The following is a 13,365-nucleotide window of genomic DNA, read 5'->3' as shown; positions in this document are numbered from 1 at the left end:
ATGTTACATGAAAAAGAGTCCCACTCCCTATTATATTGCAAATACAAGTTACATCATTTTAGTAACTGCCCTAATCGAATGCTCGCTCGAATAATTAAAACTTGGGGAGGACCACAGGCGGTGGCCTCATTATAGGATGCCCAAGGTGCATTCACCAACAACTGGGAAAGTATAGCTCAGATATTTACCAATTATTTCTCTTCACTTTACACAGCAGACGTACCACCTGATGCTCAGGGTCTGAAAAATTATCTGATGGAGGAAGGCTTGCCTAAACTGACCATGCAAGAGTTAGAACTACTAAATGCCCCGCTTTAATTGCCAGAACTGCAAGCGGCAGTTAAAGCTTTAAAGCTGTATTCTGCCACTGGCCCAGATGGATTTGCAGGGGAGTATTACAAAACATTACCCCCAAAGACAATCAGAGCACTACTCGCATATTATAAAGAAGTGATAGAGAGGGGTTACTTTCCTCCCCATACTAACACTGCTCTGATAACGCTACTACCAAAACCTGGTAGACCGCCTGAGAACGTGGACTCATATAGGCCCATATCACTTCTAAATGTAGACATTAAATTGTTTTCAAAGATATTAGCAGAGAGTTTGGCCCAGTGTTAACCCAGGTTAACAGGACCTGACCAGGTCGGGTTTGTGTGACGGCATCATCCGGTGCATAATGTTCGACGTCTGTTACTTGCAATGGCTCATTGCCAAGAAACTAAGACACCATCTCTGATAGTAAGTTTAGATGCCGAGAAAACCTTTGATACGGTGGGCTGGCATTACTTATTCCAAACCCTGTCCTTTATGGGATTCCGAGGTTGGTATTTGCAGGCACTAAAATTTTTATATAATCAACCTACAGCCTGTCTGCTGGTAAACGGTATTAATTAATTATTTATTGCATTTGTATCCCACATTTTTCCCATCTCTTTGCAGGCTCAATGTGGCTTAAAGAATCAGAATTCCCTATTTCAAGAAGTACTAGACAGATGTGCCCTCTCTCCCCTTTACTGTTTGTGCTCTCCTTGGAGCCTCTGTTGTGCAGCCTTTCTTTGTTAGGCGGGGTGAAAGGGGTGTCACTTGCTAATCAACATATTAAAACCCTAGCATATGTAGATGATCTACTAGTGGTGTTGACTGACCTGTTGCAACCTCTTGATTTATTCACAGGCTTAAGGCAATTTGGATAAATCGCAGGCATTTTTGACACTGCCTGATACCCAGGTGCACTGGTGGAGAGAATTTCCTCTTAAATGGGCGCAAGGAACACTTAAATACCTGGGGAGTGTATATACCGGCAGATTTTACACAACTATACATACTAAACATTCAATGGCTGTTAAAAGAAACACAACAAAGATTACAGTCCTGGAGTACCTTTCCCATATCCTCGTTAGGCCGAATAGCATTATATAACACTAGTAAAAAAAGGCCCGTTTCTGACACAAATGAAACGGGCGCTAGCAAGGTTTTCCTCGGAGTGTGTATGTTTGGGAGAGTGTATGTGAGAGTGACTGTTTGAGAGTCAGAGTGAAAGTGTGAGTCCAATCCATGCTCCTCTGTCACCTGGCCCCTCCATTCATCCCTATCCAGCAATTCCGCTCTCTCCCTGAGGCCTGCCCTGCAATCCATATGCATCCATGGCCATCTGTCCCCTCCATTCATCCCTATCCAGCAATTCCCCTCTCCCTGAGTCCTGCCCTTCCAATCCATGCCCATCCATGCTCCTTTGTCACCTGGCCCCTCCATTCATCCCTATCCAGCAATACCCCTCTCTCCCTGAGGCCTGCCCTGCAATCCATATCCATCCATGCCCATCTGTCCCCTCCATTCATCCCTATCCAGCAATTCCCCTCTCTCCCTGAGTCCTGCCCTCCCAATCCATGCCCATCCATGGTCCTCTGTCCCCTGCCCCCTCCATTCATCCCTTTCCAGCAATTGCCCTCTCTCCCTGAGCCCTGCCCTCTCAATCCATGGCCATCCATGCTCCTCTGTCCCCTGCCGCCTCCATTCATCCTTTTCCAGCAAGTCCCCTCTCTCCCTTCCATGACCCCCCCTCGCATCCATGCTCCTCTCTCTCCCATGTGCCAGCCTGGCCCGCCCTCTTCTCCCCCCCCCCCCCCCTTCGCATCCATGCTGTCGTTTCTTCCCTGCCCTCCCGCTCCCATTGTTGTACTTTACTGGCCACCCTCTTCTCTCCCCCAACATGCGTGTTTTTGTTTTTTTCTTGTTTTTAAATTTACCTCCGTGGCGGTTCCGGCAGCGAAGCGTCAGGGAAGGAGGCGGTGCTCCCGACGTGTAGGTTTCCCTTCGCTGTGTTCCGCCTTCTTTTGACGTCATCCTTGACGTCAGAAGAAGGCAGAACACATGGAAGGGAAGGCTAGACGTCGGGAGCGCCGCCTCCTTCCCTGACGCTTCGCTGCCGAGCGATGCGATTGGTTGAGTGTCATTGCTCCGCCCTCGACGTCATCACGTTTGATGCGTGGGTGGGGCAGACACAATGCGATCTCACCCCCTTCACTTTGCTAAGAGAGGCTTCATTAGAACGTTGGAGGTGCGTTTTATATAGAGAGATGTTTATTGTTCCTAAATGGTTATATGTATTTCAACTTTTACCACTTTAAAAAAAAAAAAAAAAATTGTCTGATGACAGAAAATTGAACAAACTATTGCAAATGCTTCCTTTGGAAAGGTGGGAGAGCTCGACTCCCTATTTGTACATTACACATTCCAGTGGATTATGGAGGTCTGTGACTGATAAACATGCGCCACATTACAATAGCAAGTGATATGAGACATATCAACTATTGGTTTCGTTTTAACACAGGATTATTCTAATACATCAATGGAACTCCACTGTCTCCTAAAGCTCATTTTAGCAGCCTTCTGCATATGGCGGGGGGGCGTAGTTCTGAAGATAATGAAGATTTCCACCATAATGACTACTGCCAATGCGGTCTGGAGATGGATTTGCTGCTTACATAATTTTTCTTCTAAGGTGATGCCTTTTCTGCCTATATGTAACAATCCATCTTTTACTCCAGGCCAAATTTATCCCACTTTTTCTAAGTGGCACAACCGAGGAATTATATATTTGTTAGAGGTGGTGACCTCAGAGGGACAAATTAAATCATTCTGTGAGCTTCAAAAGGAATTTGATATTCCAGACAAAGATGATTTTTTCTATGTTCAACTGAAGCATTATGTGAAATCTTTACTTTGGGAGGCCCTGGCAGATGATGTGCAGGAGAAACTCTCTACAGCATTTTCTTTAGAGGCAGAGCAAAAAGTGCCTTTTTCCTTTCATCACCGACATATAAGAGACACTATATCCGAACTGGATTATACTCTATTGTTTGCGTTGTGACATGGTGACCACAAAGTTTCATTGACTATATGTCAACTTAAAGAGCACATACTAGCTATCCGCCGGCTTTCGCCTTCTGCAATATATTGGGAGCTCCAATACAAATTTGATCTCCATTTATACATCACCCCCAGTACAGCTTTTCACATGGGACTCTCCTCCTTGGGGATCTTGTCCAAAATACGGAGCTAATAGAGCAACATTGGGCCATAAGTTTTGGTCATGTCCATGCATCGCATGCTTTTGGAAAGGATCGTCATCTCAGGTCTCCAGAATGTGGCATTTGGGATGGCATTATGGCCCAGTACAATTGTTTGGTCATCAAAAACTGATGCTTCTGGCTCCGTCTGGGTTTACAGCATTTGTGACAAAAGCTACAATAATATCGAAGCAAGTCATCTTGGCTGAGTGGTTATCTAGTAAAAGGCCCTCAAAAATTCAGCATTGGTGCTCACGTATGATCTTCTTAATGAGAATGGAGCGTTTGAGAATCCGGGACTTTGTTTCTGCTGCAGGTGAAAGATTTCAGCAACGTTGGGGCCCATTTTGGAACACTGACGACCGCGGCCCGGAGTCGTTTGTTAAATATGTAATGTGCTGTCTGCTCATTAGTTAATAACTTGTGGACGTCATTGTACCCTGACAATCATAAGAGGGGAGGGAGGGATGGGATGGGGTGATAAATTTATTTATTTTATTTCTGCATTTGTACCCCACATTTTCCGTTCAGGTTGTCGGTTCAATGTGGCTTACAGTTTAATACAGTTAAACATGTATCATTTTTGTTAGGAGGTAGCGCGTGTCATTGATTCAATTTCTGTTAGTGATTGGGTTTTGTGGTGTGTTGTATTGTTGATTAGTTATTCTGTGTGGGATTTTCAAAGGAAGATTGTTTGAAGTAGTGGGTTTTCAGGTGTTTTCGAAAAGTTATGAACTTAGTCGTTCATTTTAGGATTTTCGGTATTGTGTTCCAAATTTTGGGACAAATGTATGTGAAGCTGGTTGAGCATGCAGATATACACTTTAGGCTTTGGACTCCGGGGAAGTGTATGGTGAGGTAGGTTATTGCGCAATCAATTGCATTGTGCATAGGTAGATCTATTAGGTTTGTCATGTATCCCGGTGCAAGGCTGAAGATAATCCTGTGAACCAGTGTGCAAATCTTGAAGGATTTATGGGCTTTGATAGGTAGCCAGTGAAGCTTGAGAAGCGGTGGTCTTGCGCTTTCAAATTGGTTTATTCTGAATATTAATCAAGCAGCTGTGTTTTGTGCCATTTGCAGTTTTTTGTATTATACTGTTGTAACAATGTTTACTTCTGTTCAATAAAAGTGATTGAACCATAATAGTCTCTACCATTTTGCCCGGCACTGACGTCAGACTCACTGGTCTGTAATTTCCTGGATCTCCTCTGGAACCCTTTTTAAAAATCAGCGTTACATTGGCCACCTTCCAATCTTCCAGTACCATGCTTGATTTTAAAGATAAATTACATATTACTAACAATAGTTCTGCAAGTTCATTGTTCAAATCTATCAATACTCTGGGATATATACCATCCAGTCCTTGCGATTTGCTACTCTTCAATTTGTCAAATTGCCACATTACATCTTCCAGGTTTACAGAGATTTGAATCAGTTTTTCTGACTCATCAGAACTGAATACCATTTCTGGCTCCGGTATCTCTCCCGCATCTTCCTTGCTGAGACTGAGGCAAAGAATTCATTTAATCTCTCTGCTATGGCCTTGTCTTCCCTAAGTGCCCCTTTTACCCCTTGGTCATCTGGCAGTCCAATTGTTTTGCTGGCTTCTTGCTGACCCCAATAGAGGAGAAAAGCATCTGACACTAATCTGCCATGTGGTCTGAGCCTGGATAAGAACCGAGGGACCTATACTGGGACCTGTGCTATTTAAATATTTATAAACGATCTGGAAATTGGGACGACCAGTGAGGCGATTACATCTGCGGATGACACAAAACTATTCAAAGTTGTCAAAACGCATGCGGATTGTGAAAAATTGCAGGAAGACTTTAGGAAACTGGAAGACTGGTCATCCAAATGGCAGATGAAATTTAATGTAGACAAATGCAAAGTGATGCACATTGGGAAGAATAATCTGAATCACAGTTATCTGATGCTAGGGTCCACTATAGAAATCAGCACTCAAGAAAAAGACCTAGCAGATAATACGTTTTAATCTTCTGCCTATTGTGTGGCAGCAGCCAAAAAAGCAAACAGGATGCTAGGAATTATTTGGAGAGGGATACAAAATAAGACCAAAAATATTATAATGCCTCTATATTGCTCCATAGTGTGACCTCACCTTGAGTACTGCGTTCAATTCTGGTCGCTGTATCTCAAAAAAGATATAGCAGAATAAGAAAAGGTTCAAAATGATAAGACGGGATGGAACTGCTCCCATATGATGAAAGGCTAAAGAGGTTAAGGCTCTTCAGCTTGGAAAAGAGACTGCTGAGAGGGGATATGATTGAGGTCTATAAAATCATCAGTGGTATGGAACGGTCAGCAGTGAATCCATTTCTCACTCATTCAAAAAATACAAAGACCGGGAAACTCAATGAAATTACATGGAAACACTTTTAAAACAAATAGGAGGAAATATTTTTTTAACTCAAAAGACAGTTAAGCTCTGGAACTCATTGCCACAAGATGTGGTAATGGCGATTAATGTATCAGAGTTTAAAAAAGGTTTGGACAAGTTCCTGGAGGAAAAATCCACAGTCTGTTATTGAGATGGACATGGGGGAAGTCATTGCTAACCCTGGGATTGGTGGCATAGAATGTGCTACTAATTGCGTGACCTGGATTGGCCACTGCTGAAAGCAGGATACTGGGCTAGATGGACCATCAGTCTGACCCAGTATGGCTGTTCTTATGACCTTGTTGTTGAGATGAGCGGCGAAAAGATTAACTGAGGGGGTGCCACACTCTTGGAAGATCTTCTGGGCTATGCCCTTATTGAGAGAGCACTCGTGCAGTTGCAATATTCTGCTCAATCTGTCTGCCAGGCAGTTGTTCTTGCTGGACAGGTAAGTGGCAGGTATGTCCATACTATGAAGCAGGGCCCACTGCCACAGGCCTACCACTTCCTGATACAATGGGTAGGATCCTGTACCCCCCCCCCCCCACACACACACACACACTTGTTGACATAGAACATCGCAATCTAGTTGTCTGTTTGGATGAGAACAATTTTGTTCTGGAGATGATCTTTGAACATCTTTAGAGCGTTCCAAATGGCCCGGAGCTCGATATCAATGTGGAACTAAACCTCCTGAACTGACTACTGACCCTGAGTGTGAAGCCCGCCTACATGAGCTCCCCAACACAGGTTGAATGAATCCATTGTCAGTATCTTCTGAGGTGGTGAAATTTGGAATGGAAGTCCCTGGTGTCAAATTGGACCAAATTGTCCTCAAGAAAATGGCGTGAGCCAGCTCTTGTGGTATGTGAATTACATCCATTAGGTTCCCTGTTGCCTGAGACCACTGGGAAACTAAGGTCCACTAGGCTGCTCTCAAATAAAGCCGTGCCATGGGCATAACATGCATTGTGGAGGCTGTGTGTCCCATCAATTTCAACATCTGCCGGGCTAACACCTGCTGGTTGTTGTGAACCTGCAAGGCAAGTGTTACCAAGGTATCTGCTCTCGCTTGAGGAAGGAAGGCAGGCTTGCGCTTGCGTTGTATCTATCAGGGCTCCTATGTACTCCAATTGGTGAATAGGTTGAAGATGTGACTTGGGATAGTCTATGACAAACCCCAGTAGCTCCATCACCTGAACAGTCATCTGCATTGACTCCATGGCTCCTTCCTGAGATGTGCTCTTGAACAACCAATTGTCTAGCTAGGGAAACACATACACCCCCAGTCTGGTTAGATATGCTGCAACTACCACCAGACACTTAGTGAAAACTCTGGGGGTAGATGCCAGGCCAAATGGCAGAACGCGATACTATTTATTTACGTATTTGTATCCTTCCTTATCCCAAAGTGGGTAACAGTAAAACATACATAAACTCTTATAATTAAAGTAGGACAGATCACAACACAAACTTTTTAATCGTTGAATTCTCACTCAAATTACAGCCTCTTAAACAATTCAAGATATTTCATTCATCCAAGAAAGCATTTACAAAATAATGGGTCTTCAGAAGCCTTTTAAATTGCTGAATACCATCACAGTCTCAGATGGCCTAGAAGACGATCCCATAAAACAGGTCCAGCCATCAAAAAGGTACATACTCTAGTATCAGTGTAATAAGCCACGGGGGACAGTAAACACAGTTGCTGCGTTTTCTCAGAACACAAAGAATGGTTAGGACGGTACAATTTCGGGACAATTGTAAAATATGCAGGAACATTCACATTAACATAAGAACTTTAAACATAACATGGTGCGTAACAGGCAGCCAATGTAGATGTTTTAATACTGGGGACATATGTGACTTGGAAGTATCAAAATATAGGTATAGGCATCCTTCGAGTCCAGACAGTATAACCATTTTTCTGAATCAAAGTAAGTAGGGTGCCCAGGGAAATCATCCTGAACTTTTCCTTGATCAGAAATTTGTTCAGGGCCTTTAGGTCTAGGATAGGCTGGTATAGTCCCCCATATTTTTGACCCTTCCCTTCTTCCACTGGTGGTACAGGTTTTATTTATTGGGATTTGACCACTCGGGCCTGTAGAAGGGTGGAGATTTCCTCTACAAGAACCTGCTTGTACTGAGAGCTGATATAAGAAGCGCTTGATGGGCATTCACAGTGTATCCGAGACAAACTATTTGAAGAACCTGCTGGTCGGAGGCTAAAAGGGGCCATCTGTGTTGGTAAAAAGTGAGCCTCGGCTGTAAATTAACAGATATGCTCTGCTGGAGCCAATCAAAAGCCCATGCCCTGCTTTCACTGGGGAGCCAGTTAGGACTTCTGAGGATGGGGCTGGCGAGGTCTGGGATGCTGGTCCTGAGTCACCTGAGTCGAGCGAACAGGAGGCAGGAACCTACGCCTTTGAGAGTAGTAGGAGCGCTGCCTTTGACTGGTTGAAAATGATCTTGTCGAAGAAGATGCAGATGGAGGGTACCAAGTGTAGATTGCATCTATATGTTTCTTGATGAGGTCAGCAACCTCCTCTACTTTCTCTCAAAACAAGTTTCCCCCTCAGCACGGCACACCCATTAGCCTCTCTTGAATACACATTCAAGGTCAGAGATACGCAGCCAGGAAACTCTGAGTATCTCAACACCCATACCAGAGTCTGGATGCAACATCAAAGGTATCATAGATATCCCTGGCCAGATAATGCCTACACTCCATCTGCTTGTTGGCCTAATATTAAAGCCCTGAGGCCTGCTTCGAAGGAAGAGAGTCCACCAGTCATTGCTGTCTGCGTACTGCTTACCAAAGACTCCAAGTAAAGGCTCATGTAGAGTTGATAGGACTAGATGTGGGCAACAAGAATTGAGGCCTGAAAAATTTTCCTCTCAAACAAATCCAAAGTTCTAGCCTCCAAACCAGAGGGCGCCAAGGCATGAGACCGAGAACTCTTGGTCCGATTGAGTGCAGATTTGACCACCATAGAGTGGTGAGGCAGCTGGGCCCTCTAGACTCTGGGAGCCTTCTGGATAAGATACTGTCTCTCTACCTTCTTGGGTGAGACCTGCACTGTGTGGGAAGACTCCCAGTTCTTCAACAGTGTGTGTCCTTAAGGATAGGGTGTGAAAATTTGGCTCCCTTCTTGACTCCGGCGAAGCTTCCTCAACTGATGCAGAGGGGGTGCCAGCTTGGGTGGCAGTCAACACCGGGGCCGCAAGCGGTGGGCTAGGTGGGGCTGCAATGGGAGGTATGGAAGGCACAAGCACTCCCGATGCCGATGCACAAGGCCATCCTGCAGCTCTGGAGGCAAGGCCTGGATGCGCTTGAGGGTCGACACTGGGAAAAGCTGGGGTGCCGGTTAAGGATCAGGTTGCAGAACAGCTGGAGTCGACGTGGGAGCAGGATCTTGGCTGCTTGGAGACAGGTGCATTGGCACCTCCTGTATGGAGGGAGAGCAATCATCCTGGCGCCAACGCTTCTCGGGCGCCAAATCCTTCGACGCCCTAGAGTTCCCAGCACCATGTGTCAAGGGTGACTGACGACGATGCTTCTTGGCCTTCGCCTGAAGCGTTATCACCAAGGCTCCTCGGTGCCAATGAGGATGACGTCAAATCCTCACATCGCCTCCTGAGTCGGCCCCCCTTCAACCTCAATTCATGTCCTCTAGTTCTACCGCATTCCCGTCTCCGGAAAAGGTTCATTTGCAGATTAATACCATTCAAATATTTGAAAGTCTATCATGTCACCCCTGTTTCTCCTTTCCTCCATGTTCAGGTCAGTAAGTCTCTCCTTGTACGGTTTGCAACGCAAATCCTATACCATTTTTGTAGCTTTTCTTTGCACCGCTTCCAGCCTTTTTACATCTTTAGCAAGATACGGCCTCCAAAACTGAACACAATACTCCAAGTGGGACCTCACCAACGACTTGTAAAGGGGCATCAACACCTCCTTTCTTCTGCTGGTTACGCCCCTCTCTATGCAGCTTAGCATCCTTCTGGCCACGGCCGTCGCCTTGTCGCATTGTTTCTTCACCTTTAGATCCTCAGACACCAACACCCCAAGGTCTCTCTCCAGAGTCGAGCTTACTAATCTCTCCCCTCCTATCTGGTATCTCTCTTTTGGGCTTCTGCACCCTAAGTGCCTCACTCTACACTTCTTGGCATTAAATTTTAACTGCTAGACCCTCGACCATTCTTCTAAGGTTCGGAGATCCCTTCTCATCGTTTCTACTCACTCCAGGGTATCCCTCTATTGGCTATTTTTGTGTCATCCGCAAAAAGGCACACCTTTCCTTACAACCCTTCAGCAATATCTCCCACAAATATATTAAACAGAATAGGCCCCAGAACCGACCCCTGAGGAACTCCACTGCTCACTTTTCTTTCCTTCGAGTGGATTCCATTTACCACCACCCTCTGCCACCTGTCGGTCAACCAGTTTACCACTTTCGGTCCTAAGTTCAACCCTTTCAGCTTATTCACGAGTCTTCTGTGGGGGACCGTATCAAAGGCTTTGCTGAAGTCCAAGTAGATTACATCTAGCGCACGTCCCTCATCCAGTTCTTTGGTCACCCAGTCAAAGAAGTCAAGAAGATTCGTTTGGCAGGATTTTCCTTTGGTTAAAGCCATGTATTTTGGACCCAAAGAATTTAGTTCGATTTATTTCTAGTAAAGAACAAGGTTGATCCTCTTGGTAGTAAACGCTATGTCGAATTGCGCCTGATTTTTTCTCCTTCCACTCGATTTAATTTCCTTTATAATATATTCTTTGTTCTTGGATTGAATTACTTTGTGGGCAAATAGTTAAAATTTAAAGTTGATAATTATATTATACTAGTAAAAAAGGCCCGTTTCTGTTTGTAAGGAAACGGGCGCTAGCAATGTTTTTTTTTTTTTTTGTATCTGTAGAGTTGTTAGTAAAGTGTGTGTGTTTGAGTGTGTGTCACAGTGAGACACAGAGAGTGGAAAAGAGTGTGTGTGTGTGTGTGTGTGACACAGAGCTACAGTGTGCCAGCGTATGTGTCTGCGTGTGTGCATGACCCCCCTCATTCTGTCCGATGTGCAGTTACCCCCACCTTTTGTGTTTGAAGTTCTGGGACCACAGGGGCGAGCAGTGAGTCTGAGTGTATGTGTGAGTGAGTGTGTCTGTCTCTGTGTGTGTGCATGACCCCTTCCTTCTGTCCGTGTTGCAGGGTCGTCCCCTCCCCCCCATGTGTTTGTATTTTCAGTAACTTTTCCTTGTTTTAATCCTGCGATTGTGCTCTTTTGTCCATGCCCTCCATCCATCCATGTGTAACATTTGTCCTCTCCTCTTTCCCTCTCATTCTGTTCTCTCCCCCCTCTCCATGTGTTTTTGTCTGTCTCCCCTTGAAGTTCCAGGCCCCTCTCTTTTCCTCCCCCCCTCCCTGCATGTGAGAGAGAACATGTGTGTGTGTCAGACAGAGAGTGTGTGTGTTTGAGAGTGTGTGTCACACAAAGAGTGAAAGACTGTGTTGTGTGTGTGTGTGTATGACCCCTTCCTTCTGTCTGAGGTGCAGGGTAGTTCCCCCCCCCCCCCCCCCCCCCCCTCCTTTGGTTGTTCAGTTCCTTTTCTTTTTTTAATCTCGTGATTGTGCTCTTTTTCTTTCCTGCCCTTTCTCTCCCATAAGTGTACCTGCTGTTAGGAAAGTTGGTCTGTCTGCTAGGCTTCATGCAGCTTGCGTTATAGTCGACGTCCCCTGCTGATGCGCCGGAGGCTGTGTCTTCACCTTTGTTTTTGTTTTGTTAGTGCGGGTCCAATCTTTTGAATATCTTCTATTAGATCCTTGACTAACTTCCCCAATTGCGCAGGAGGTCTGCAGATAACCCCCGTGTGGATACAGGTTCCATCTTCTCTTTTCAGGACGATCCATAAAGCTTTTTCCTTTCCCCAGGGTCCCCGCATTTCAGCCACTCTGACATTGTCTCTCACATACAGCGCCACTCCTCCACCTCTTTGGCCCTCTCTATCCTTCCTAAAAAGATTATAGCCCGGTATGGTCACAACCCATTCATGGGAATCGTTGACCCACATCTCCGTAATAGAAACAATATCTAAGTTTTCTTCAAACATCAGGGCTTGCAAGTCTTGAACCTTTTTACTTAGACTACGAGCATTTGTGCACATAGCTTTCCATGTGCTTAGTGAGTTTAGGTAGTTTTCTATATTTACATGACCTTTCCCTCTGCCATCATGTTTATTCTGGGGGTGACTTTCCAAAATCCCTTGTTTCCTTTCACCAAGAAAATAAAGGAAGGGTAAAAGACGTTTATGTCTTTGTAAAATTTTTAATCGCATAATTTTTTTTTAAAGCATAGACTTATGGACAATGGAAGCTGATCTCTCACACAGATGGTGTATTGTACTGTGATTACTGTCTGATTGTTAAGTTGCTGACTCAAGCCAGCTGAGCTTTCTCTTTGCTTCCCCCAACTTGTTATTCAAAGAAACATCTTTCACACTATAAACGTCAGCTTTGGTATCTCAGTCCGAAACCTTCAACTTGAACCATGCACAACTTTCTCAGTACTGAATGCACTTAAATTTTTATGAAACATTATTCTTTGACTTCCCAACAGAGCATATTTATTAAATTTACTTTTCAATTACATACATAATAATTAAGTATACATAGTTCTTACTTGATTTGCTCTTTCCAAAATATTTATCAGCTCGGCTGCAAACTTCCAGTCTTTTCTAGTGACAAGTGTTATAGATTCACCTGTACGCCTTCAAGGGAGAAGCAAAGGATTATACATGCAGGTACGTACTTACATTTCATAAATTTTAACAGAAGTCAAATAGTCTACTGAGAACTCAAATTGTTCACAAAGCAAGTAAAAATAAATTTACAAAAAAAATCAGATGTTAAACACATTGCAATTCCTAGGTACTTCTCAACAGGATTCTGTATTAATACCCTGAAAAAGAAGAACTTCCTACCCATTAAATGATTTTGACTTAAACCATACTACAACAAATAGCACCAAGAACCTTCAGAAACAGGACACAGTTCTTTATTCCAATATGGACCAGACGCAGGCCGTGTTTCAGTGCACAATGCCTGCGTCAGGGATCAACTGTGGTCTAATGTGAAAAGAATACTGTGTACAGCTACCAAGCCTCTTCCTTATGCAATAGAAAGAAATTCCATTCACTCAGTTAAGTGATTACTCAGCGCATCTAGAAAAAAAGTACCTTCATTCTTTGATCACGTGTCAAATTTCTTTCTATTGTATAAGGTAATCACTAACTGAGTGGATGGAATTTCTTTCTATTGCACAAGGAAGACGCTTGGTAGCTGTAAACAGTATTCTTTTCACATTAGACCACAATTGACCCCTGACACAGGCGCTGTGCGC

At 44.4% G+C, this 13,365-nt stretch overlaps 1 protein-coding gene across 1 annotated transcript in view; it reads right to left on the bottom strand.

Annotated features, from left to right (window-relative positions):
• Positions 1 to 13,365, bottom strand: part of DDX43 (DEAD-box helicase 43) — a 344,939-nt gene that overhangs the window by 51,548 nt on the left and 280,026 nt on the right. The window contains exon 15 of the mRNA XM_030199037.1: positions 12,646 to 12,733. Within this exon, the coding sequence (XP_030054897.1) occupies positions 12,646 to 12,733 (88 nt within the window). The remainder of the gene's footprint in view (positions 1 to 12,645; positions 12,734 to 13,365) is intronic.

This window comes from Microcaecilia unicolor, chromosome 3 (genome assembly GCF_901765095.1).
Source record: "Microcaecilia unicolor chromosome 3, aMicUni1.1, whole genome shotgun sequence".
NCBI classification, from domain to species: domain Eukaryota; kingdom Metazoa; phylum Chordata; class Amphibia; order Gymnophiona; family Siphonopidae; genus Microcaecilia; species Microcaecilia unicolor.
The sequence above is the reverse complement of the archived record's forward strand: the minus strand, read 5'-3'. Positions and strand labels throughout refer to the sequence as shown.